The 24,210-nt window shown below is 43.9% G+C and overlaps 1 protein-coding gene across 1 annotated transcript in view; it reads left to right on the top strand.

The window, feature by feature from the left end:
- The first annotated feature begins 1,001 nt into the window (after positions 1–1,001).
- Positions 1,002–24,210, top strand: part of IQCA1 (IQ motif containing with AAA domain 1) — a 95,017-nt gene continuing 71,808 nt past the window's right edge. The window contains exons 1-5 of the mRNA XM_061379193.1: positions 1,002–1,019; positions 10,308–10,632; positions 14,112–14,225; positions 16,377–16,565; positions 17,259–17,330. Coding sequence (XP_061235177.1) covers positions 1,009–1,019; positions 10,308–10,632; positions 14,112–14,225; positions 16,377–16,565; positions 17,259–17,330 — 711 coding nt within the window. The 5' untranslated portion in view covers positions 1,002–1,008. The remainder of the gene's footprint in view (positions 1,020–10,307; positions 10,633–14,111; positions 14,226–16,376; positions 16,566–17,258; positions 17,331–24,210) is intronic.

Genomic DNA, 24,210 nt, shown 5'->3' with positions numbered 1-24,210 from the left:
GCCATGGGGGCTAGGAACTTGATTTGAGAAGCTGATAGCCAAGACTCTCACCTAATTATGTGAGACGGGACTTGGGGGGGGGGGGGGGGGGGAGGTATAAATAAATAAAACCAGCAAAGGAATGCAGATATCCTGAGATTTATGGCTAAAATGTGACTGCTGGCAGAGCACTCATTGTCCCACACTGCTCCATTTCCCCTTCCCCACTCGCCCTGTGGAGGAGTGCATTTTCCACCCCCAAACCCCTGTAATGTGCTGTAATCCTGTCTCACTAGCTTTGATTCCCCCCTTTTTCAATAAGGAGCCTTTTAATGTCCTACAACAACAGATGGTTCTCACCCCACACACAAACAATGAATTTAAACGATTAGTGTTTAAAGCATCTTCATTTTCACTGCCAGCATTTACAAAGAGGTAAACCAGCTCTATCCCCCCCCCCCCCCCCCCCAAACCTGGGCTCAGAAGTGATGGCTGTGATTTACACGCTGCTTTACAACACCCTCCCATTCCCCCATTGCTAATATTTGTAAAACCCAAAACCGGAGCGCATCCAGCTACAAGGGTGAAGTACCCATAGGTGGGATGGAGACACACGTCTCGGCAGTCACCGCCCAGCCGCCCTTGGCATCCAGATGTGCTCGGGGAGAGGAAGTACAGAACACGAGCCAGGTTTCCAGCTGTTGAAGGAGGAAAACACCCCACAAACAATAAGAAACCGGGTTTTTAGGCAGTAGGGGATGGAAAACCACTAAAAACTTGTCTCTGCGGGTGCTCGGAGAAATAAAAATAGAGGCAAAACGCGATGAAACGCGGACCATCCTTACACTGTGCAGCAGCACTGGGAGGCGATAACGTGCACACACCTCGTGGCCCTGTCTCCACGGTAACGGCTGGGCCCGCGCAGGGCGTCCGGTTGCCCGGGCCTCGGACAAGCCGCTGCCAGCCGGGGCTAGGCCGGAGCGGCTCCGGGCGGCTTCGGCACCGGTGCGGCCTCCGCAGAGCTTCGCCATGTCTCAGGCGTGAGTAGCCCGGGGCGCGGGGGCCAGGCGGGGCAAGGGGCCGCAAGTGCCCGGGCGGAACGCGGCTGAAGGGGCTAAAACATCACCACCAGCCCCCCCCCCCGCAACCCTCCGCGCACCTCCGGAGGGGAGCACCCCCCGGTGCGAACGCGGTGTAACCGGTTCCGCCGCGCAGTGTCCGGTGAGGCGCGGCCGCGGCCAGCCCGCGGGTTCCGACGAGGGGATATTCAGCCGCTCCAAGGCAGCGGCTCACCACAGTAGTGTTGAGCCCCTGTTGGTACCTTTCCTACCCACTCAGCCGTTCTCTGCTTGCAAAAACACCACTTTTCCCCCTTTCCCAGACGAAAACTTGCACAAACTGGGGTTTTTCACCCTGTAATGAATTCCTTATGCTGTCAGCACAGTACAAGTCTTAAAAGTTTATTTGCAATAAGCAGACCCTGATGATGGCATTGGATCAAAGTGCCTGCGGGGAGCCATGCTCATCTCTCCAGAAACATTACTAAGATACCCAGCCTCCTTATTAAGAATTAGTATTGGTTCCTACGTTCCTAAGTTGGGAACCTAACTGTGAGCATCCTTTATGGCATTATCCCTCAGTGTTCCGCAGTTTGCTGCCTCCATGTCCAGCACAGCAAGCCCAGCTCTCTCACCCTGTCTTCATTGTTCAGCTTCATTTAATAGACAGGGTTCTTCAGCACTTCCTGCAGCACTACTAGTGCTAAACAGCAAATCCAAGCAAACATGATACACATCTCCTCACTACATGACTCAACTATATACAGTTCTGCTTCCAAACGAGGTAGTAATGCTGGTAAGGGACTCCAAGTTGACACTGATGCTACTTGGCTCACTTAACTGGAATCACTCTATAGCTGTGCACAGCACGACATTTATAGCTGGGCTAATCCTGCCCTTCATAAATACATGTCTGAATATACACCAGTTCATCAATCACTGCTTCTATAGAGCCTGAGTTGAGCAACAGGCTGCATAGCTTTGTTTGCAGTGTTCTATACTTCAGCATACCAAGTTTTCTGGACAGTTTGTGCAGTTATTTATTGCCCCATGCTGGATTCAAGATTTACCACCTGAGAATCTGCAACTAATAAATGTTAAGAAAACCCAACAGTAAAAAGTAATAAAAAATGGTCACAAACCATTAGGAAAATAAAAAGTAGAAAATTCTTACTTAAATATAGACAACTTTAACTTCACAGAATCCCAGGCTGGTTTGGGTTGGAAGGGACCTTAAAGCTCATCCAATTCCAACCCCCTGCCATGGGCACCTCATCGTTCTCGTAGTTAGGACAGGGAAGAACTTCTTCCTAACTGTCTAATCTCAATCTCACCTCCCGGTTTTTAAATGGTTGTGGCTGACAGTGCTGGCAAATGCATTAGAGAAAGTTATCAATATTTACTGTTCATAGCCTTGTGCATTCCTCCCCAGCACAGAGCTGAGTTGTAATCAATACCAGTAGTTACCAAATAGGAGTGCTCTTTGCTTTTGCAGAGCAAGATAGTTTAGGACACAACTCAGCTGAATCAGTTCTCAAGTAAGTTACTGATGGTACCGTTACATAGACTGACAGAATAGTTTGGGTTGGAAGGGACCTTCAGAGGTCATCTAGTCCAACATGACTGTATGTTGCCATGTCATATGGAAGACAGACTTCATGCTATGGATAGGCACATCAGCAAGTCCCAGTCGAGTCTGTAGCAGTGATTTCTCAATGCTGTACAGTCACATCCTGTGTACTGCATAGAACTGCGACACAGCACATAGCTCTTGTTCTGAGCTTGAGGTAAACAGCTGCTTTTTAGACATCTGGAAGAACAGCTGCTACCACGGAGAAATTGCCCACGTCTCCTGCAGCCAGTTGGACACACAGATGTACTAAGTGTCCGTGCGGGGTGGCTGTCTCATGCACTGAAGTCAGAGTGGTCAGGCTGGCATCTTCTGCAGCACTGAGTCACACTGCATGAGTTTACATGGCTGGGATATCAGTTATTTCCAACCAGCTTATGTTCAGTGTCCTCAGGGCCCTGTGGTTTGAAGCTCATGGAAGAGCGTTACTCCACTGCTTTAGTTTTGCGTTAGGGTAGAGGCAGGACACTCAGTTATATTCTCAGGGTCAGTAAGCTCCAGCAGCCAGCCATAGGAAAACTCAGTGTTCAGACTTGCTTGACATGTTCTGATGACAGTTGCAGTACCCCTTACATTTTTGCTGTGGGGTTCATTAAGAAGTGCTGGACGTAGCACACTTCCTAAAGTACTCAAACCCCAGCATTTGCATACAGATGTACGCTCTGTTCCAGACACTGAGCAGGAGATTTACAGAGATGGCTTTGCATTTATGCGTTCCTGCTGTGTTTCCTTTATGAATCTGTTTACCATTTACTTGACCTGTAGGAACAGTGATTTCTTAACTTGCCCTCACAGTCCTGCTGCTGCCACATTACAGCCGAGCCTTGGTGCTGCTACCACTAGTACCAGGTTTTAACCAGCTACAGGATATTTGCCACTGCCACCAAGGGGCTTTAAACAATCAAAGTGCTTTAAAATTTCACCTCTTGTTACAAAGAGAATGGTTAAATATTGATCTAAGACACGATCTTTAGCATCCCCCTTTCCGCTTCTGACAGAAACAGCCAAAGGAGACCTGTGTATTTTGTGTTGCACACTCAAAGCTCTGATGAACAAAATGAGGTTGCAAAACCATAGTGTAAGAAAATGCCAATCCAACTTTAATCCCCTCTTCTCTCCCCCACTTTTGGTGGCTGCATTACGATGCAGTTTCTTACGTTGTGATCACATCCTATTTCCTTCCCATGGGGCCCCAGCCTCATTCAGCTATTGGACTGTTGCTGAATATTTCTTTTTATCCCCTCATTCAGGGTCTGGCCCCAGGCCATATTCTTCAAATTCCATCCAAACGCCACAATTATTAGCTTCCTCCTGGGCATTCCGAGCATGTTCTCTCTCATACATCTCTCAAGCATTCATGGATTCATCTTTGCCCCTCTTCCCACCCCTGGTAAGCATTAGCATGTCATGTTGCTTATGTTAAAGCAGGAAAACAGAGGCAGAATCCAAATGATCACAACTAAGACCTAAAGTCTCTCATGCCTCTCCCTTCATCCTTAATGAGCAGGTAGGGAAAGATCTTGTGCATTTACTTGTACATTGTCTCCTTCAGGAAAAAGCATTGCCAGTGGAAATATCCCAGCAGCGTTTCTGCTGGAAACCAGTGAAAGAAGCAGCTACAGTTCTCAAGACCATGTTAACTTTGAGCTTCAAGCCTGATCCTAGCAGAGGTAGAGCAGCACCCAGCACAGCATCTGCTGCAGCAGCACTACACAAGGGCTGCATGAGTTACCAAAGCTCTCTTTCCCCATCCTCTCATGTTTCCCTGCAGAGGAGAGGAAGCTGCTGTTCTCCTCCTTACCTCCACAGAAGGGCAGCCTGACAGACAGAGGGATGGCCCTTGGCACAGGCTACACCAAAGCTCAGCCATGAATAATGTCATTTAATCACTTTGCAAGGTCTTCCTGTAAGAAAACAGCTATGAGTTTGGCAGAGAAGGTGCTTGAGACCTTCTGAGGTGTGGCATTGCTACTGCTGCAGGTGAAGGGGGTTCCCTCACCTTCCCTGCAGTGTCCCAGCACATTTATGCCACATAAAACCTTTTATCCCCTATGCACTTTCTGTCATAGCACCACAGACTGAACTTGGAGATGACAGAAGCACAGAGCTGGTCACATTAACCATGCCACCAGGCTGTATGTTTTCTTCCCCTGTCACAAACAAAGCCTAGTGCGGTTTTTCTTTACCCCAAGTACTTTCAACTCTGTAAAACATCATGGCTAGAGCAAGCCTGCTTAAAAAGTCATCTGACAGCCCTACCTTCACCACCAGCTAAGAAGTCTGGTATAGTTGTAAGCCTGACCAAGCTCAGAGCCACGAGTCTGCATTGCTCCAAAGTGCACACTAAAGGCTTTTACAGCAGGAACTGATTTAGATAACCTTTCAGTCACTTTGTGTCATAAGGCCACACTGATCTCCGTTTGTATCTACACCTCTCCACGCCAAGAGAAGCTTTGTCTATATAATAAGACTAAAGAAAAGAGGCTACTCTCGTAAGATACTTAGTCCCACAAGGCAATACCTGAGCCAGTTGTATCAGGGGAATAGGTAACTGCTGACCTCAACAAGCCAGCAGTCATCTTAAGTGTGGTGATCTTTGGAAAGAGAAGAAAGAACCAAAGCAAAGCAGCAGCATTTGTTCAGCCCTTTTTCCCCTGGGGCCTCACTTTCCCCTCCCAACCTTTGTCTCTTGGTTCTTTATTTGACCGGGGCTGCAGGGCAGGGTTTCCCTCCCCTGTGTTTGCCCAGGGTTTAGCACAATGGCTGACCTGTCAAGCCCAGAGGATCTAGAGGATTCCCTGAGGACTGGCCCATACATACACTTCCTCATTGCCAGACCCACGTCTCACTCCCTCTGCTCCTTGTGCCCACAGAAGCCCTGCTCCAGCACGCAGATCCCTCCTCCAGCCCCACTCCTCACTCCCTTGTTCTCACAAGCCCTGCCAGTGCCTTCTCTGTTCCCTGTTCTATGGCTCAAAACAGCCTGATCTCCTGAGAAAGGCAGGTAGTTTGCAGTGGTGGCATAAACGCTCTAGAAGTATGCTAAAACACACATGATTTAGAGCTCATTTAATCAAATGGGAGTTTCTATGTTAGGTGAAGAGAGATGACCCACATCAGTCAGATGTTTTCCCTTCCATCTCTACATCCAGCAGACAAAGCAGTAGGGCACATGCAGTGCCATGCTCTACATTTACATGGTTGGCATATGAAAGTGAGAGATGTTTCTGTCCCCGGGGGACAGCCCAGAAAAAAACAGGCATCAAAGTAGCCTGGGTTCAGCCCATATACAAACCCAGAGACAGACACAACTTGGAATGCAAACTGCCATGTCCTGAAATAACAGCAATAGTTCCCTCTGGCAGTCAAGTAAAAACACTGAGACACTGTGGGGAGAAAGGGGAAGGAAAACCACACAGGCACAAAGGTAACCTCACTGGTGCCAGGCTCCAGTACTGGCTCCTGAGTGGTCTGAGGGACAGTTTGCATGCTCAGCACAAACCCTTTCAAGCAGATCATGCTTCAGTGTCAAAACCAGCTCAGCACAAGTAGGCAGGGTAACCTCAGCTGGACTTCAGGACCATTTTAGTAAGTGTAAAAGAGATGGATGGGTCAAACAAACGTGCAGAGTTAGAGGGCCCTGGAATACCGAAAGAGGCAATGTGTAATTTGGCAGGATTTTAAACAGCTTTTTATAACTTGAGCAGAAAAAAAACATTCCTAAAAGTTTCACTCTAAATAAAGAGACCAGGCTTTATTTTGAGCAGTAAAAGCGAGATTCAAACTAGAAACCATGCTATAGCAAGAGTCTTCTTTAGCCCTTGTTTTAGACTCTTGTTTCTACTTCACGGGAGTGAAGAGAAGGGACATTGGTTAAGAGTTAAAGCCTTGACCTTCCCTCCAAGCCTTAAGCTGCCAGAAAGCACTCTGGAGGCTCTAGAGTTAAGTCACTGTATGTGTTTTTAACTCATCCCATTACAGCATTGCTTATTTTCCCCATAACATTCCTATTTTGTAGTTGCTATGACAATTTGCAGCATTACTTATACAGCTATACACATGTGAAGGTTGAGACAGACATCCTTCTTTCCCAGGACTTAATCATTTTATGCCATGAGAAGGAAAATTATGCTCAGTGGTGCTGGTTGTCAGCACTACAGGCTAGTTAGATGCTTTAATCCAATCTAATTCTGATGCAGCATCATCCTCAGGCACAGATACAGCTCACACCCTACCTATTACAGAACAGGAACGAGCCTACTAGATGAATCAGTAACAGTAAATGAAAAGCCAGCGTGCTCAAGGCTGTTCTGTACTCCCCCTTCAGCATGTGGAAGCAATTTTGAGGGAGTTTACAGCTTAATGCAGAGGGGTACTAAGCAAATAGGCAAAAATACAAGTAGGGACTTGGAGGTCACACACTGTCAGGTTGACAGGCACAGAGCATCAGTCCTTGAAGATACACATAACCTTGAAGACACGTTACTCCTCCTGACTACCCTTTGAACACTGTGGTCTCTAAAGCTGAAGGGCTCCTCAGGATTACAGCAGCTCTGCCAGAAAGGGCTATAAACACACCAAGCACATCCAATCCTTCAGGCTAGTCCAGAAGGACTCCCATTTAGATACCAGAAAAACCTGAAATAATGATTTTAATCCAGTTCTGGGAGGGGAAGCAAATGGCTGTGCATGTGTCCTCTGGTTTTTAATCAGGAAGAGCCGAAGGAACACTCAAATCACATTGCTGCTTGCACTTATCTGTTCCCAGTTATCAAGCATCTGCTGTTTCCCATTACATGCCTAACAAACAGAAGCACTAAGGCCACGTCCCCCCAAGGTGTCATTCACTCTGACTGCAACAGGTACAAGGGAAAATCTAGCAGTTCCTTATAACTTTTCTGTCAATACTTCATTTTCCAGTGGGTCTGTCCCTTCTTTTGCCCTCATTTACACAGAGCATCACTGCTGCAAGAACTCCAAACATGCCACAATATCCATAGTCTTAACATCTGACCCACAGCAACGTGCTTGCAATCATCTTAATGCTTATCTGATAAACTAATGCATTATGGAAACAATTATGTTCCATCTATATTGCCTGATGTTAACACACTCTGAAGGCTGGAGCACTCTGTCTCCCTCCTCCCTTAAAAACTCATTTGAAATATAAAGAGAAACTGGATATTAGCTGGCTCAGCAGGAGGAACCACTTGACAGTCCTCAGCCAGAGAAGGCAGAAAGGGAGATTATTGTAAACTGGAGTGGACAATCATGGAAATGGTTCTTGTACAATTTATTGTCCCCATGCAATAACCTGCATTCAGAACACTTCAACCTGTGCATACCCACTGTTCATAAACCTGCAGGGCTAGGCTTCCCCCAGGATTTACAGCTTCCCACTTGCCAAATGGCCTATGAGTAGGCACAGCTACGCAAGTACAATACCACGTTGTTTCCTTCTGTGCTGGAAAACCCCCTGAACCTCATACCAGTAGACGTTCTTCCGTGTCCTGACTGCAGAGGAAGTGGACAAACCTCCCACTGATTCACTGGCAGAGCTGTTAGGTCAAAGCTAACACTGGTCATGTTTGTGCCAACCCTCTCCACGCTGGTGATTTTATGTTGTGTATCTCTGCACCTGGGTTAATTGCTGCAATTTAATCATTTGGGTGGTGCAAAGGGATGTCAATGAAATAGGGAAAAAGGAAAGGGAAAGAGCTGGGTGGGCTGCAGAGGCATTAGGAAAAGCAGGACCAGCTGCATCCTGCAGAAACCCAAGTCAGCTGAAAAGTATAATGTGCACTTTAATGTTAACAGTTCAGATTCAATAGCAGGGTTCAGGTTGGTGGTGGTTCTGCTGACAGCTTCAGGGAGTCCCAGCAGCCCCATCAGCATCCTGGATGTGCTGTGTACACCCGACTCTCAGGGCACTTGTGGGCTGGAGTTTGTCCTCCCATCCACCGCACTGGTCCCTCCTGCAGCACAAGGGTCATTCTGTTCTCTGAGGTTGGGAATGATAAGATCAGCTGACGGAGCTCCCACTTAGGCAATTACAATCTAGCATAAGCAATGTTAACAGCTGCCTGGATTTCTTGTCAGAATTAATACACAAGCACTTGCTCAGTGCTGCTCATACCAGCAAGAGAGCTGCTCTAAAAGCTCACCTAATGGAGGCAGAGCCTTTTAGTCTTCATCCATCTTTGACAGGCTCTAGGAACGCCAAGCAATAGTTTGGTGGATGAGTCTGCATTGCGCCACTGATGTCAGTAGCCTTTATTTCTAGGTGTAAGAAACAAAAGTCAGCTTTCCCTGTTACCTTACCCCACTGTTTTCCCCTCCTCCTGCAAACCTGACAGCGTGAATCAACTTTTTCTCCCAGCATCACTGAGGCTCAGTGCAGAAGCTTCTTACCTTTGCTATTAAAGAAACGTTGCCAAAGGTGTAAGATGTTTTTGACGTCTGTCACTCCCCAAAAGAGCCTTTACCTGGCCAGGAGTAAACCAGAACCTAACAGTGTCTTTCACTACCACAGATGTTGGCACCTTTCAGTGACAAATCTGCTGCTTGAGCTCTTCTATGAAGAAAAGCCTCTTTGCCCAGAGTCTGTTTCTTGCCCCTTTAGGATGATCTCCCATGATATTCTGCACTTGATCTGCTTTTACCATGACAAGCCACTGATAGCCAGTGCATACTCATCACATCAGAGCTCCACCTGTTCATAGAATCACAGAACTCTTTGGATTGAAGGGACCTTAAAGCTGATCCAGTTACAACTTCCTTCACCTTCCACTAGAGCAGGTTGCTCCAAGCCCCTGTGTCCAACCTGGCCTTGAACACTGCCAGGGATGGGGCAGCCACAGCTTCTCTGGGCACCCTGTGCCAGTGCCTCAGCACCCTCACAAGGAAGACTTTTCCTACCAAATTCCTACCAAAACTACCAAGTAAAAATCATTATTGCTTCTGGAAATGAAGCTGGTAACAAAGGTAGGTGACAGACCTCAAATAGTCCTCTAGCCACTGGACCAGACATTCAGCAATTGCTTGGAGTGCAGCAGTTGCTACCAAAGAAATAAATCACTTTCCTCACTTCACATGAGCTCCACTCTAACACTGGCACCAACATAGCACTTACCCTACAATGAGCCCTGAGAACCACTTCAGAAAGGCAGAAAATCAACACATGCTTCAGAAACATCAATTGGTCCTCATCCTAAATATGCCGGGACCTAAACCAGACCTTCCCCTATCATAAGGACTTTGAGGGGACACACCTTTTCCATGAAACTGTGTTCTCTATTAGCACAATGGAATGAAACTCATGGCACTATAGGGGGATGTAGCTTCAAGCATTTGAAGGATACTTTAAGCACATTAAGGGTGAAGATGAAAAGTTTTTAACTTTTAAGCCTCCATTAATAAATCCACATTTTAAGATTCCTGTTTTTAAAACAATTAGAACGAGAAACTTTTGCTAAGGGTTTCTTTTTAAATACATTGTAGTTAAAATCTTGTTATAAATGTAATGGCTCACATTTCCAGCTTGCTTTTTTTGCGAAGTCCACACACACAGAGCCCTGGCATCGTTGTGTGCTGACTCTTGCTTTCATGTCAGGTTAACTTAGTCTCTTCTTTTCCATTAGCACTTACAATAAGATGTGGACAGATGCCCAGAAAGACCTCGACATCCAGCTCCAGAGAGAAAGAGAAGAGTTCCTCCAGCCAGAGCAGGACCTCGTGAAAGTATTCAGGATGTTGGCCACTTCCTACATCAAGTACATGCAAATCTTCCGTACCCTGGAGACAGCCCACGACCAACTCCTTCACCAGCAGAAACGGGTGCTGATTCGGCAAGTGCTGGATGGTGTGATCGGCCGGATCCTGGAACTGAAAAAAGAGATGGTGGATCTGGAGAAATCAGAGTTTCATTACATTGATAATATCCTGGAAGATCTAAAGCTTCTCCCGGTAGGTCTGCTGTTAATGGGCAAATTCACAGGGACTTTGCCTAACTCTATGTTAAAGACAGTCACGTTTACCTGCAGTCTGTGAAGTTCCACCAAGTGATGTAGTCATGTACTGGGTGATCAGGAATTACAGCATTTCTGTTAAAAATCAGAGCGTATTTGGTCTACAGTGAGCATTATATATTGGAGCAAGATTTTAAAAGCTGATCTGAGCGATGAATTCGTTGCATTTCAGCTTCTCCATAACAGCGCAGGCTCTGTAGATCTTTCTCTTGCTCGTGTCCTAATAAGAGGGTGCTGAGGCGCTGGCACAGGGTGCCCAGAGAAGCTGTGGCTGCCCCATCCCTGGCAGTATTCAAGGCCAGGTTGGACACAGGGGCTTGGAGCAACCTGCTCTAGTGGAAGGAGCCTGTGGCAAAGGGCTGGAACTGGATGAGGTTTAAGGTCCCTTCCAACTCAAACCATTCTATGGTGTTGTATTAACTTAGACAGCTTCGCTATTAACATCAACAGTTTGACTCTGCCCGATTTGAATGTGGGATTATGTAAAAGATGGGCAATTGATAAGGAAGGTACAGTCCACTTCAGCCTGCTCTTTTGCATCCCTGTAAAATCAGCATCACTGTAAAATCAGCCCCAGGCATCTTCCAGAGGTTACAGGTAATGCTACAAGTTCACAGTACCACAAACCACTAACATGAGAAACCTCAGCTAAGTCTTTTGTTGTTAAGGAGGCAGGAGCTGCGGGCGTGTTCAGAGTCCAGGGCTCAGGGCTGCCCAACGTAAAAGCCCCTGACAGCCATATCCCGCTAAACCAGACGAGGATGCCAATAAGGCTAAAAGGTTTGAAGCTGTGCTCTAAAAGCAGTGGGAAAGAGCAGCAGCAAAAGGGAGGTTGCTTCTCTCGCAGACAGCTCCACCTATTGTCGCATTCAGGTACCGCTGCTTTCCTAAAAACAGGGTCGGAGCTTGAATTTTTGCCTTTTTCCAGATCCCGGTTGTAACGCGAGATGAATGCCCAGTATCGTTACAACATTGGTTTGAGACTTGACGACATGTTTCTGTTTGCAATAGCATCCCTATTGCACCGCAAACAGAGACAGACAGTCATTGCCATGGGTTTTTGCAAGCTCTTTCCCTTTGTTTTCATGACATACCATTAAATCCCCCTGCAGAACAAAGATGGGCAGGTCTGAAAACTCATGTTTGACATCTGTTATAACCTGCCTCCTACCAAAAAAAAACAGGGTAACTGAAGAGATTTGAGGCTTTTCCAAATGTTATTCCATAGTAGATGGGATAGAGATTTACGTGAGGTTTTTTCCATACAATAATCATATATTATTGGTTAAAAACCAAAACTACTGGCCAGTGTTTGACAAATAATTTCTGTTTCTTAAAGAATCTGCCCAGGAAGGGTATCTCTGATCCTTCCTTTCACTGTATTATCCTGAGCTAAAATCCAGCGTGACTGTAGGCAGAGAACACAACAGAGTAGTCTCATATCATAATTTATGCAGTGAGACAGGCTACTTTTTACTATGTCAGTGTAAAGACAAGCTTCAGCTTTCTTTAGTTCTGTGCCTCATGTTTTTGTACAGTTGCCTCCCAACACCCGGTCATTCCACTTCCTGAGGAAACTGTAAAGATATTTGGATATCCAAATCCCACATGGAGCCAGGATTGGCTAAAAAGCTGCAAATCTGACTTGAGGACAAACACCACAAGCCTCACTTTTCTATGCTGGGCCCCAAGAAGAGGTTATGAAGAGAAGCACTCCCACCCCTTCCAGCCCCAGGCTTGTGACTTTGATCTCACCTTTAGAGTCAGTAAACATCTCAGTCCAGGATCACTTGTAATTAAAGCCCAGGTTAGATATGGGAGATAATCATCATACACTGCTACCTGACAGTGTAAAAGCCCTCTCTCCCCATGTGAGGGTATCTAGACAAACCGCTTCATTTCTTATACCTGGTTTGTAATCCATCACAGAGTGATTTGCACTGTTCAAGTACAACATATAATCATTTCCATCAACAATCAGGGATGTCAGGTGCAAACAGAGAGCTTAATGAGGCAAGCAAACATTCGGAAACCTCAGCAGACCAGACCTCTGCATTGTTGAAATCAACAGGGATAAACACAGTCCCACTTGTAAGTTTTCTTATGCTGCCATAACAGGGATGTGCTGGTCTGCACAGTGTGCAACCGAAGGAGTTGGTAATGAGATCTCTAAGTTGGCAGTTCACAGGGGCTGTTTGCGTTGGCCAGAGTCTTCCCTGCAAATTCTTGCTTTAGAGATTGGAGTTCACAGGCAGCACATTTACCATGTGGCTGTGTCAAGGCAGGAGAGGTGCTTTTCCTTTACAGCCAGCGCTTTCCTTGTCCATATCTGTCCACACCAAAGCATTGAGACTGCAGAGGAGCAAGTCAGAGGTCTCCCTGAGCAGGTCAAAGCCCACCAGTTTCTACAGCAGACAGAACAGAGAGCACTGATGGCACAGTGTCAAGTCTTGTACCTGTCTTAGGCAAATTAGGCAAGAGACCGAGTGTTCACACATACCTGGAGACAAATCATTGTGTAACTTAACTGTGCTGCTCCTCATGAGCAGCATCACAGGGAAACGACTGCCTGTCTCCCCATCCCTCCTTATAATAAATAATTTGCCTGAGGAGATACTGTGGATGTTCCTGAAACAGGGTATAGGGAACATGTTATGAGTATGAGTCAGACCTATGAAGACACATTCCACCCTCAAAGAAATATACTTGCCAATTCTTGAAGATTTGCCTTCAGTCTTTAATACAACACAAAGAACGGGTTATGTCACTGCAGCATCTTCACTGCTGGGGGAGGTTGTCTGCCTGTGTCTTCTTTCATTTCTCAGCAAGAGTGAAGTTCTGCAGGGGAAGGATCAGTAGAAATGTGAATCAGTCACAGCTTTTTAATGCTTGAAATGAGTAAAAGCCACTTCTGATCGCTCCTTATTTGGAGAAGTCACAGATATCACGGGCACAGACAGAGAAATACCTGCAGACAAACAGGTTTGTGCTTTAGTTCCTTGTAATGGTTAAAAGAAAAAGGCAAGAGAACAGATCTATTGTTCATGTTGATTAAAAAAAAGAAGTGGGATGATCACAGAACCAGAGGTATTCCATTTGGTGGGAATTATGTTGAAATTTCCATCCACCTTGCCAAATATTTTAACAGTTTGATAATGTAATTGAGCCATTATAAGAAGAAAGATTTCTGGGCTCCTGTTGCTCAGAAACTGGGTTGATTTATTTGTTTGGTTGAATTAGGCCTTAAGTAATTGCAAAGTAACATCTCAGCAGCTGTTCCAGAGGTCAAATTCCCAACACTCCAAAATATTCCACAATTCCAATCCAGTTTAATTGTTTTGTAAAGGTGTTTAATTAATAAGTAATGTGATTTTGATGCAGATCTCAGAAACATCTCATAACCATTTCTTCCGCTAGGAAAATCTAGAAGTACCTATCCCAAGGTATTTCATTAAAGAACAGCTGGAAGTCCTGCAGCAGAGGGAGAAAATCCTGGATCAGATTTTGCTTGAGGCTGGATTGCAAGCAGAGGTAAACATAGCACATACCTACCTGTTAACATGCTTCGCTGTTTTAGTTCATATCCACATGTATCTGAACACACAAGCCATTGATGTTAAAAGTACTTTTGTAGCATTTAGGAAGTAAAAATCTGCTTACAGATAAAGCACAAGTCGAATATCACATTTACTTTTCCTGTCTAATAATATCCACTCACATTTTTACTCTGGTTAAGACTGAATCAACTCTGCTTTATGTGTGTGAGAGTGTCAGAGAAAGGGCAGCAGTTGGACCAAGTTTAGTAGGTGCTTTATTTGCGTAGCTAATTGTCATAGTGTAATTAAGTTCTACTGACATCAAGTTGGGCTTAAGTTTTCCTGAACCAGGATTCCAAGTGGAACAGGCAAAACACAAGAGTTCAAGTCAGCCTAAGTGTTAGCATTCTGTTGGTTATAACCTCTGAACAATGACTCCAATCTCTTCTGTACTGCAGCTGCTAGGAGGAGTAAAAGGTTGAGTTTTGGCAGAGCAAAAGTCACTACATAGAAGTACACGAGTGCTCTGGTGGAGACTGTTATGGATTTGATATACTTCTGACCTTCTGGAAATAGCACATTGCCTACAAGCAGTCAGTGCTAACCCCTTGAAATAAACAACTGTGCCTACAGGTCTGGACAGCTTTGCTTCGTAGATGTTACAGCCATAAGAGTCAGCCCCTGATCAGACCACTTGGTCAAACTGTTGCACTGCCCCAAGCAGTGAATTCTCCACCAGTAACCGTGCTGGTGGGGAAAGTCTGTGAATTGATCCCACAAAGCAACGGAGGGAAGGTTCCCAGGGAAAGAAACAGCACCAGTCAGACAGAGGCAGGCTGCAGAGACAGCACAGGCTCTCTGCTAGATTACCTTAATGGGCAGCTGCAGTCCTCTTGGCCTCCACAATAAATCTCTGGGTAAATTCTCTCCTCTTCTAGTAGTCTTATGACCTGTGGAGATCCTCTGTTTCAGCACATTACATCTGGAAGCCTTTCTGTTTCCCACAGTTCTGCTCTCACCCCTTTTTAGCATAGCATCTAATACAGATGAAACTATCTGATGTGCAGCCAGCTCACCTGGGAGCATGGGGCTGCCTTGCTAGGATGCCCCAAGAGACACAGGATTCAATAAACAAAGATAATCTCACACAGTATGGGTTCAGTGTCCTGTGCTGCCCTTCCAGGTCAGTCTCCACTGGGATTGCTGGAGGGCTGTCAGCACTTCTGCATGAACCATAGCAAGCCACAAGCACTCAGGAGCTCCTAAGCACTGTGTAACAGACCATGGTATTCTTCAGTGTCCATGGCAGTGCTGTTACAAGCAGTCTAACATAAACCAAACAGAGCTGAGTTCATCAGAGGAGTTTGCTCTGCAGGTCACTTTTGCTTCTATGTAACTCTCTTTTCAGAAAGCCCTGCTGAAAGTATAGCATAGTGAGCACCACACAATATAGAAAGAAGCATTAAATCTGAACTGACTCCAACTGGGGGATTAATGTCAAGAAAGGACAATAATCAGCTGCTTCATGGGAAGCATGAGGGGTTAACAAGATGCTGAGGACTGAGAAGGGGGAGTCCCTCTCTCTAGCTGTACCGTTCTGATCTATTTTACCCCAAACCTTTTCTACCTAGGTTAGTCTGTCCAGGCCTGGGCTGGATCAGGACAGCCTGTCCTGTTCAGCAAGAGGGCTGCGGTCCCAGCAGCACAACCGGTGATCTATCCCTTTAGAGAAGTGTAAGGAAGATATCCCACAGCCTAAGAATTTCTTTTTTTAACAGGAGAAAGACCTAATGTTCTTTGTGTCTTTTCTTCTCAAATGGATTAAAGTTGAGCAGGATGCATAAAGCATACAGAGCCATTCTTCCCAGTGTAGCATCAGGCTTTCCTCATCACACATCAACTCATCAAGCTCACTTTCTCCTAAAGGTCCTCAGAAAAAACACATCTCAAGATAGCAAGTTTCAAAGGTATTTTAGGAGAACACTAGGACAGGAATTGCTGCTGTTTGTGGTTGTTCTTTTGTCTTAGAACATTTCCACAAGAAATTTCATTTATTCTTTCCTTTGCTAACTGAATTAGGCTATTAAGAGAACACACAACTCTAATGCTTGTCTTTGACCATTCCTTCTTGGCTGTGCTGTTGAAGGAACCCATTGAGGCCATGACATTTGAAGAAGCCATTAAAATTATCCAGGTTGCAGAACGGGCTCGCCAAGGCCGCTGTCGAGCAGCGTACATGAAGCGAATTTACCTTGCAGAGAAGAGGGCAAAACAACCTAAAGTTGAGATCAAGACGGGTCTGAATCCAGATGATGCTGCCACTCGCATTCAAAAGGTGAAATCTCTGATTTAACAACTGTTCTGGCAGAACCAAGTGACACGGTTTTGCTCAGAACAGCAGTAGACAGAAACACAGCTCACAGGATGGAAATCATTCCATTATGAGAGCTTCCAGGGTGCTTAGCAAGATGATGTACATTGTTTAAACCACTTAACAAAATGAGACAGGTCTCTAGATGGGAAGTCAATGGAAACGGTCCTGCCCTGGCAATGCAGGACGACTTTATAACCTAGATGTTGTTTTTCCAGTCTGATTTTTATGACCTCAGTTGCTCCTTCTGGCATCCCCCTTGGAATCCAGTGCATTTCAGAGAATTTGTGCCTTTTCCTGTGATCTCTGGGGAAGACTTCATTCCATACCCAGAAAAGATGGCAAAGGGATATCACTGTTGAACTCAGAAAGAGTCCTTACACAAGTAATTCAGCTCAGAGAGGAGAGCAGGAGCTCAGTCTAAATCTTAAGTCTCAACACTTTGTGTTTGAAAACCTACATCTACCAGAGTAAGGGGATAACAAACCTCAGGGTTTGGTTAAAAAAGAAATAGCAGATGGCAACCTGTTAAAGAGCAATAGTTTCAATTGTATATTGTGCCTTTCCTTCCTCTATTTGTTTTTTCCTGTGGCTGCCACAGTAAAGGAAGCTGTAACAAGACCCATTTATCTCATTAGAGCTTTGTTTACAACTCAGGTTTGGCGTGGATGTGTCCAGCGCAAGAAAACAGAGAACCTGAGAGAGGAGGAAATGGTGTTTCTGGGGATGGTGAGTAGTACTGTGCTGAGAACACAAACTGCCACAGCCTCTCTGCTCTTCAGGCTTCTGTAATTTAGCAGAAGATGAGAAATTAAGTTCTAAGATTCTTCCTATTTTTAAAGGGATCTCTAAGGAATACAGAACTAAACTGAGATGATGGATGGCACAGAAGTAGTGTTATTTGTCTTATGCTGCATGCTTTTGTGCTATATATACATGCTACGATGTATATGGCAGATGTGAAAACAGGCAGTGTAGAATCAGACCCAGGTTCTAGGGAACTGAACACAAAGCAAGGACATTTGATTAGTCATTTTTTAATTCAGAATTCCAATACATTTGAGCTGCCTTATTTCTGGAGTAGTATTAAAGCAACAAAATCTTCTTCAACCTTTTTGCAAGCCACTGCATATGTACATCAAGAGTAGGGAAAGGGGACGTAAGAACTGTTATATTAACACAGCAATATCTCCAGAAGTCCATCAAAATATTCCTCATGTTCATACTGCAAAAGCACAGGGAAATTAATAGCTCTCCATTGTCAGTTAGAATGCATGGGTTGAAAGAAATCAAAGCATCCTTTCCAGAAGGAACCTCCTGGAGAAGGCACATCTTCTTTTCCCACCAACATCTTCCTTCCTAGCAAGTACCTGAGAAAGAGATAAACTCTTCACAGTTGTTTTCTTTTGCTATCACTGCCTTCATTAAGCACTAATGTGTGTCAAGCCTCACAGCTGTCCAACTCCAGCTACAGTAGCCCTACAAGGGCTCTTAGTAAAGCTGCTTCATAGTACATTACAGAAACATTTGTCACTGCTCTATATTTGGTATATGAATTTGTACCTCCATGTTCTGCAGTTCTTAAATTATTACTTTATAAACTAATAACTTAATTTTGAATTAAAACACACTTACTGCTTCTCCCAGACTATTTGGATTATTTTCTTGCCCAGCAATGGACTTGCCCTTAACTACATTATAGGTTTATGACAACTAATTGTACCTATAGCATACATCTGACAAATATGTATCATCAGTTAAGAATTACCATAAAATCTTAACTTTAGGAAGTAACATGTACATTAACCTAAGCTTTGCCATGTTAAGTACAGATAACGCCTTATGGATTATTGTCTTTAGTATCTGCTGGTCATTAACAGTAACTGTGGCCATCATAGCTGAACAGAGCTTTGGCTACCTTTTCTGTGTAAGACAAAAGAAGATTCCCAGAGATTTTAACTAGCCCAGACCTAATACGGTAAATATTTGGGATGTACTGAAAATGAATTAGAAATCACATCTTTAGCAAAACAAGGGATTGTTTCCTGTCAAATCCCATGACAGTTTCTGCTGAATCTTAAAACTAGAGTCTTAGGAAGGAAACCTGAGTCTGGTGTCAAGTTATTGAAGGGTTCACAGCCAAGAACTCTTTTCATGGTGGCCGATAGTGAGAGTAACTGCTTAGTAGGCTATAAATAGCCTAGTTTATGAGGAGGAAACCTATATGATCGTAGGGATGAAGGGAATTAAAACAAAACACATATAATGTATTCATTTCCTGACCTCCATTCAGGAGCAAGAGAACTGATGTTTGCAGCTCTGCATTCTGACTCATTCCTCTTTATCAAGTGAATAATCAAAGAATATAGGGGAAAAAATGATACCTGTGAATGAAAAGAATACGTTCCTCTTGCCAGTGTTTTTATATCCCCCATTTGGGTTTCCCTTCTACTTTCCATTCTGCATTCCCTTCTGTGGTGTCCAAAGGAAGTGGGTGGCAGGCAGACACTGGTTCACACTGATAGATAGGCAGCAAGCTGCAAAGGTCAAGTCCCTTTGATGCATGATCACGTCAGGCCTCTAAAAAATGACCAGAGATCTTCATGTGTAAATATGTTCAATTTGCTTTTCTAATGCTGCATGACTTAGATAAATGAAAAGACCCAGCCATCCATTATTCCAGGCCCATCCCAAAGGAGACCTGACTTTTACTGCAATAAGTATCATTTCTCTTAGAACTGTAGCTGGTTTAGAAACATCTGTGTTACTTTCATACAAAGATGGCTTTGCAAAAAGAGCCCATCTGAAGTTCCAAACAATGCTATTTAGAAAATTTCTATTTTGTAGGCCTAAAAGCATGGGGACATGGAAATACCAAGCATTGCCCAAAAGTCTTTTGCTTAATTCAGTATTATTTCCTTTGCTGTCTACTTGCTTCAGAAAAGATTATGTATCTTTTCTGGAATTCGATTCTATTTCATCCTTTGCTTGATGACAGAGTAGAAGCCTATGTTCGAGAGGTTTTTCTTGGCTCAGAAGTAAAGCTTCATTATTATTATTATTTATTAAAGTTTAATTGCAGAAACAGCATGATTCCCTCAGCACATGTTTTCCTAACTCTCCAATAAATCACAATTTGCAATACTGGTTTAATTTGTAAAGAGAAGTGAGCCTCACTAAGAGCACATAGATCTTGATAACTGTTTCCTGATCTTCCTCACATTGCTGCCACAATGCTGTTTACTACCAGCTCCAGCATGACCGCCGTAACCACAGTTCCAGACACAGGGCTGTGTTTAAGCCACATTGACGTTGCAAGAAAACACATTAAATCGTCTTGAAAACATGCTTGTGCTGTTCAAAACCCCGTATTCCCTTGCTCTATTTTACCCTGAAAGGTCAATTATAACATACCATTGTTGCAGTTTATAAACAGGGGCATACTTCCACTTGTCTGTTTCTGGCATTTATAAGTTCTCCATCACTAAACACCCCAGTTGGAGGTTGCTGTGATGGGTTCATGTTGCTGTGGTGCAAACTAGATATCAGCTTGGTGTAACTGGATGTGTGAACTGGATTTTGGCAACTGCTTTGTTTCAATGTGCTGCAAAACAGCCCAAGCCTAATAGTGGATCTACACTCAGCACTCACCATAACAGTCTACTAACAGGATAGCCCCTGCAGGAAGTTACACTTATAATCTCAGAACACTGTCTGCTGGAAAGAGGAGTAGCTGTTTGTAATATAAAATGTTAGGATAAACAGTTTTTGGTCAGACTGATTTATGGAAGGGTAGGAGGAGCCTAGGAACAAGAAATACAAGATGACAAAACAAAAGCCATTCCTATTTAGAGGCTTAACGTACTGTTACAACTCTGAAACAGCAGTAGTCCAAAGGCTTGGATATCTCCTTGCTCATTTTCTCTCTATGAGCACAAGTAATCAATCCCATTGGAACCAAGGGCTCTACATGCTTAAACAATTCATAGGGATGAGCCCTGCATGCTTTGGACAAACACACACACATAAAGCCCTTCTTGTCTCTCAGATGCAGCTACTGATTTATAGTTAACACACCTCTCACACTGCTCTATTCAGTGATTTCAGACCTTACCAAAGACTTGGTGACACATAGCTGCTGTCTCTGATTTTCTCACATAGTATTTCCACCATTCATTCTTCCTTACTCTACAACCTTTTCATATGAAAGGATCTACGTGATCTTAAAAACAGGCCCTGTTCTCTCCTTGTTACCTCTTTTAAACATACCCTAATTTAGGCATGTTGTCTTGGATAATGCTTTTATTTATATCTGAGAAAACATTCTACGAAACACTCCTTGTGCTTTGAATTCCTGATAAATATAATTCATTTCATCCAGTCAGGGAAGAAAATCAGCATTTCCCAGAATAGCCTTCTGTGTAAACACCACGGACTGCAGCTACACAAATCCTAGATTGGATTTAACCAACTGCTAACTCCATGAGTGAGTGACATTGAAAAGGTTTCTTCAGCTCTTGAAAATGGGCAGTTACAGCAGTGGTCCACACCAGGATGGCTTTTATCAAGCATAAGACTGACTTTTGTTTTACTTGCAACCTGGATGACGTTTTAGATGTCAGCACAAAGTTACATGTTATTTCACCAGGCGTACATGTGTATATACATAGTGATAACTAATCGGTCCTGTTTTCAATACACATTTTAAACCTGCTTATTTTGGAAATAGGAGGATGCCAGGAGGCAAGGCAGCAGCTAAATAATTTGGCTTTCATTGGCTGGAGTCACACTAAGAGTGAAATCACTGCCTGGCAGAGTCCAAAGCATACTTGACATTGTTAATAGAAAGTTAACAGCATGGCCGGGTATAATATCAGAAATAAACATAACCAACATTATATAAACTTAAACAGTCGTGAATATGTTTTCTTCACTTCAACTTCACTTTATCTTAATAGAAAGTGTTGCATGTCAATAGTTTTATAAATATATATTATACAAACCAGCCATTTTTAATATTTTTTTCCAATAAGGCCTCTCCTACTAATGCTTTGTTTGAATGCATATGACACTTTAATTGGCAAAGCCTATTGAAGTGAATCATATAGTAGAGAAGCTTTAATGAATGCAATACATTTTGCTTAGTTGTGCCTTTTTTTGTGCCTAATTTAGGAATTCAGCCATATAATTGATGTGGCTATCACCATTTGTGTACCATGGCACTTAGATGAATACAGTCCTCAGAAGACAAGAGACCTCTTTAAAACACATTCCTTCCCACAGCCAGACAAAATACATGGAGAAAAGCAAGAACCAAACTTGTAAAGATAATTTGCATCACAGTTTAGAAGCCAGTAGAATAACAGTGATAAGTAACAGCACCCCAGTTGCTTAGGCGGCATGTTCTTGTAGTCGACTAGTAAAGATTTACTTGCCCATGTTCACTACTAGTGAAAGTGACCACTAAAACCAATTACTTTAAAACTACTCACTTTGCTTAGGAAATAAAGTCCTCCAGATAAGCAAACTGTACTGTAGTACTTAAAAGCTATAGCAAAATGCTACACAACTAGTATATCTTTCAAAAGATTATGGACAATCCTCTCTGTAGCAGAACATTTACTGAAGAAGCCCCATAAAACCATGCAGCGTGTGTTTTAGCTGTGCTGTTTCAGGGCTAAGACAAGACACTGCCCTAAATTAAGTACCCAGTAATAAAAGCTGCCGTAAATCTACCTTTCAGACATAATATGAATGCTAGCCTTAAAACGTGAAGTAAAATGAAATGTATTTATTTCATTGAAATGAAGACCATCTTTCCTTGTAAGTGCAGTCATAATGGAACAATTGAAGAGCAGTTAGTTCCACAGCATGGGACCTGCTATATGCAGAACTGTAGCCTTAAGCATGTTTAGCCAGGCTGCACACCTCTAAGTGCTTTATAATGAACAATAAAGCAGTCTGTGTCAGAAAGAGCTGTTGAGCTGACTAAGCTGGAAGACAGGCTAGGAGAGTGATCTGTGCAGGTGGGTTCCTAAGTCAAAAGGGAGTATCCACAGGGACTTACATCGCATCAGCTTACCTGGGAGGTGGAAGGAACCTCTTCCATCCTTCTACTGGTGGGTCTTTTGCTTTCAGGAAATTTAAATTCTCTGTGGGGAGGATAGGGGGAGGAGGAGGAAGGAGCAGAAGAACCTTACAGCACTCCCTTCAGCATACTTGTGACTGACGAGTTAGAATAAAACTCCGCTTTAGACAAATGTCCATTTTGCCTTATTAATTTAAACAAGGATTTTAAAGACAAAGCCTATCAAACATTAGATAAGCATATTAAGTTAATGGACCATGTAGTCCTATTTTCCCACAAACTCAGGGATCTTCACATTATGTCCCATTTCTACAGCAACATCAATTATTAATATGTATACTTTTGCTGACGGAAGACCACACTAAAAATGTGAGTTTCGTTATCCAGTTCTGGGTCATTAACTGTGAAAAGCTTGTAAATATAATGGTTTATTCACATGGGAAGCCTTCATTAAGATGCATTATTCTACAACTGATGGGGCAGCATTGCATTATCAAGTTCACTGTCTCCATTTAATATTTGTAATTTGTTTCTAAATGAGTTGCTGTTTGTGGGGCAAGTTAACAAATCTGAATTTCACATGGCCAAAGAAATGTCTTAAAGATGGGAAAATGCTTCTTCCCCCAAGGAAAAGTTATTTATTAGTGGCTTACACTGTCGAATACCTCCTTTTGATTCAGAAGCAGAAACAGGCGCTGAGAGAAGTGATGTTAGAAATAAATTGGCTTTTGTCTTCCTTAACGTGTGCATTAAGTGTAGAGGGCTATGAAAGCAGCACTCATCATGCTGTCTCAGTATAACTCTCCAGAACAAGCATATGGACGTGTGGAAAGTTGGTGTGCAGCACTACCAACACTGGAAGGCAGGGGTCAAAGACTGGCCAGTGGGGAGGCATTCCTGCTGGAGCTGTTTGAAACCATCCTCTCACACTGTCCATCTACCTTGGCAGTCCTCCTATCGTTCCACCTCCTATCTTCTCTTGCATCCTAAGGCGGCCAAAGCTTTTTCAGACATCCTTTTCTTCTGATGTCTGCTCCTTGACAGGATGACAAACACTCCACTGGAGCTGTCATGTAAATGGTGTCTTTGAAGATGCAGGAGTGCTTGAAGACCTTAGTCCCAGGCTTTGACGTTGTCTCCTCATGGCACCATTTTCTCATTGCTGTTGACTGCTTGCCTCCTCTTCCTCCCTCAGAATAGGAGCCAGTGTTTGGCTCCTGACACGTGCCAGCCTCCTGGCCTTCACTCGAGAACACGCTGCGGTGCGTATGTTCCACATTAGACAGCCACAGATCCTTCAGGACTCATTTATCACTGCCAGCTCTGCTCTTCAGTTCATGCTCTCCCTCACACATCTGAGCTGGAACGTGCTATTGCCAAAGCTTTTCCACTGCAGGAGGAGCCCTATGTTTGGCATCTCTCTCCACCAGCTTTAGAGGATGTCATTTGCTGGTAATGCATCTCCCTGCTGCTCATTGCAACAGCGTGCCTGGCAGTGCTAACTCCTGCTCAGATCAAGTG

This window comes from Neopsephotus bourkii, unplaced genomic scaffold, assembly GCF_033783945.1.
Source record: "Neopsephotus bourkii isolate Nb327-2 ecotype Australia unplaced genomic scaffold, CSIRO-AGI_Nbou_v1 NB_1768, whole genome shotgun sequence".
Lineage (NCBI taxonomy): Eukaryota > Metazoa > Chordata > Aves > Psittaciformes > Psittacidae > Neopsephotus > Neopsephotus bourkii.
This window is presented reverse-complemented; position numbering and strand designations above follow the sequence as displayed.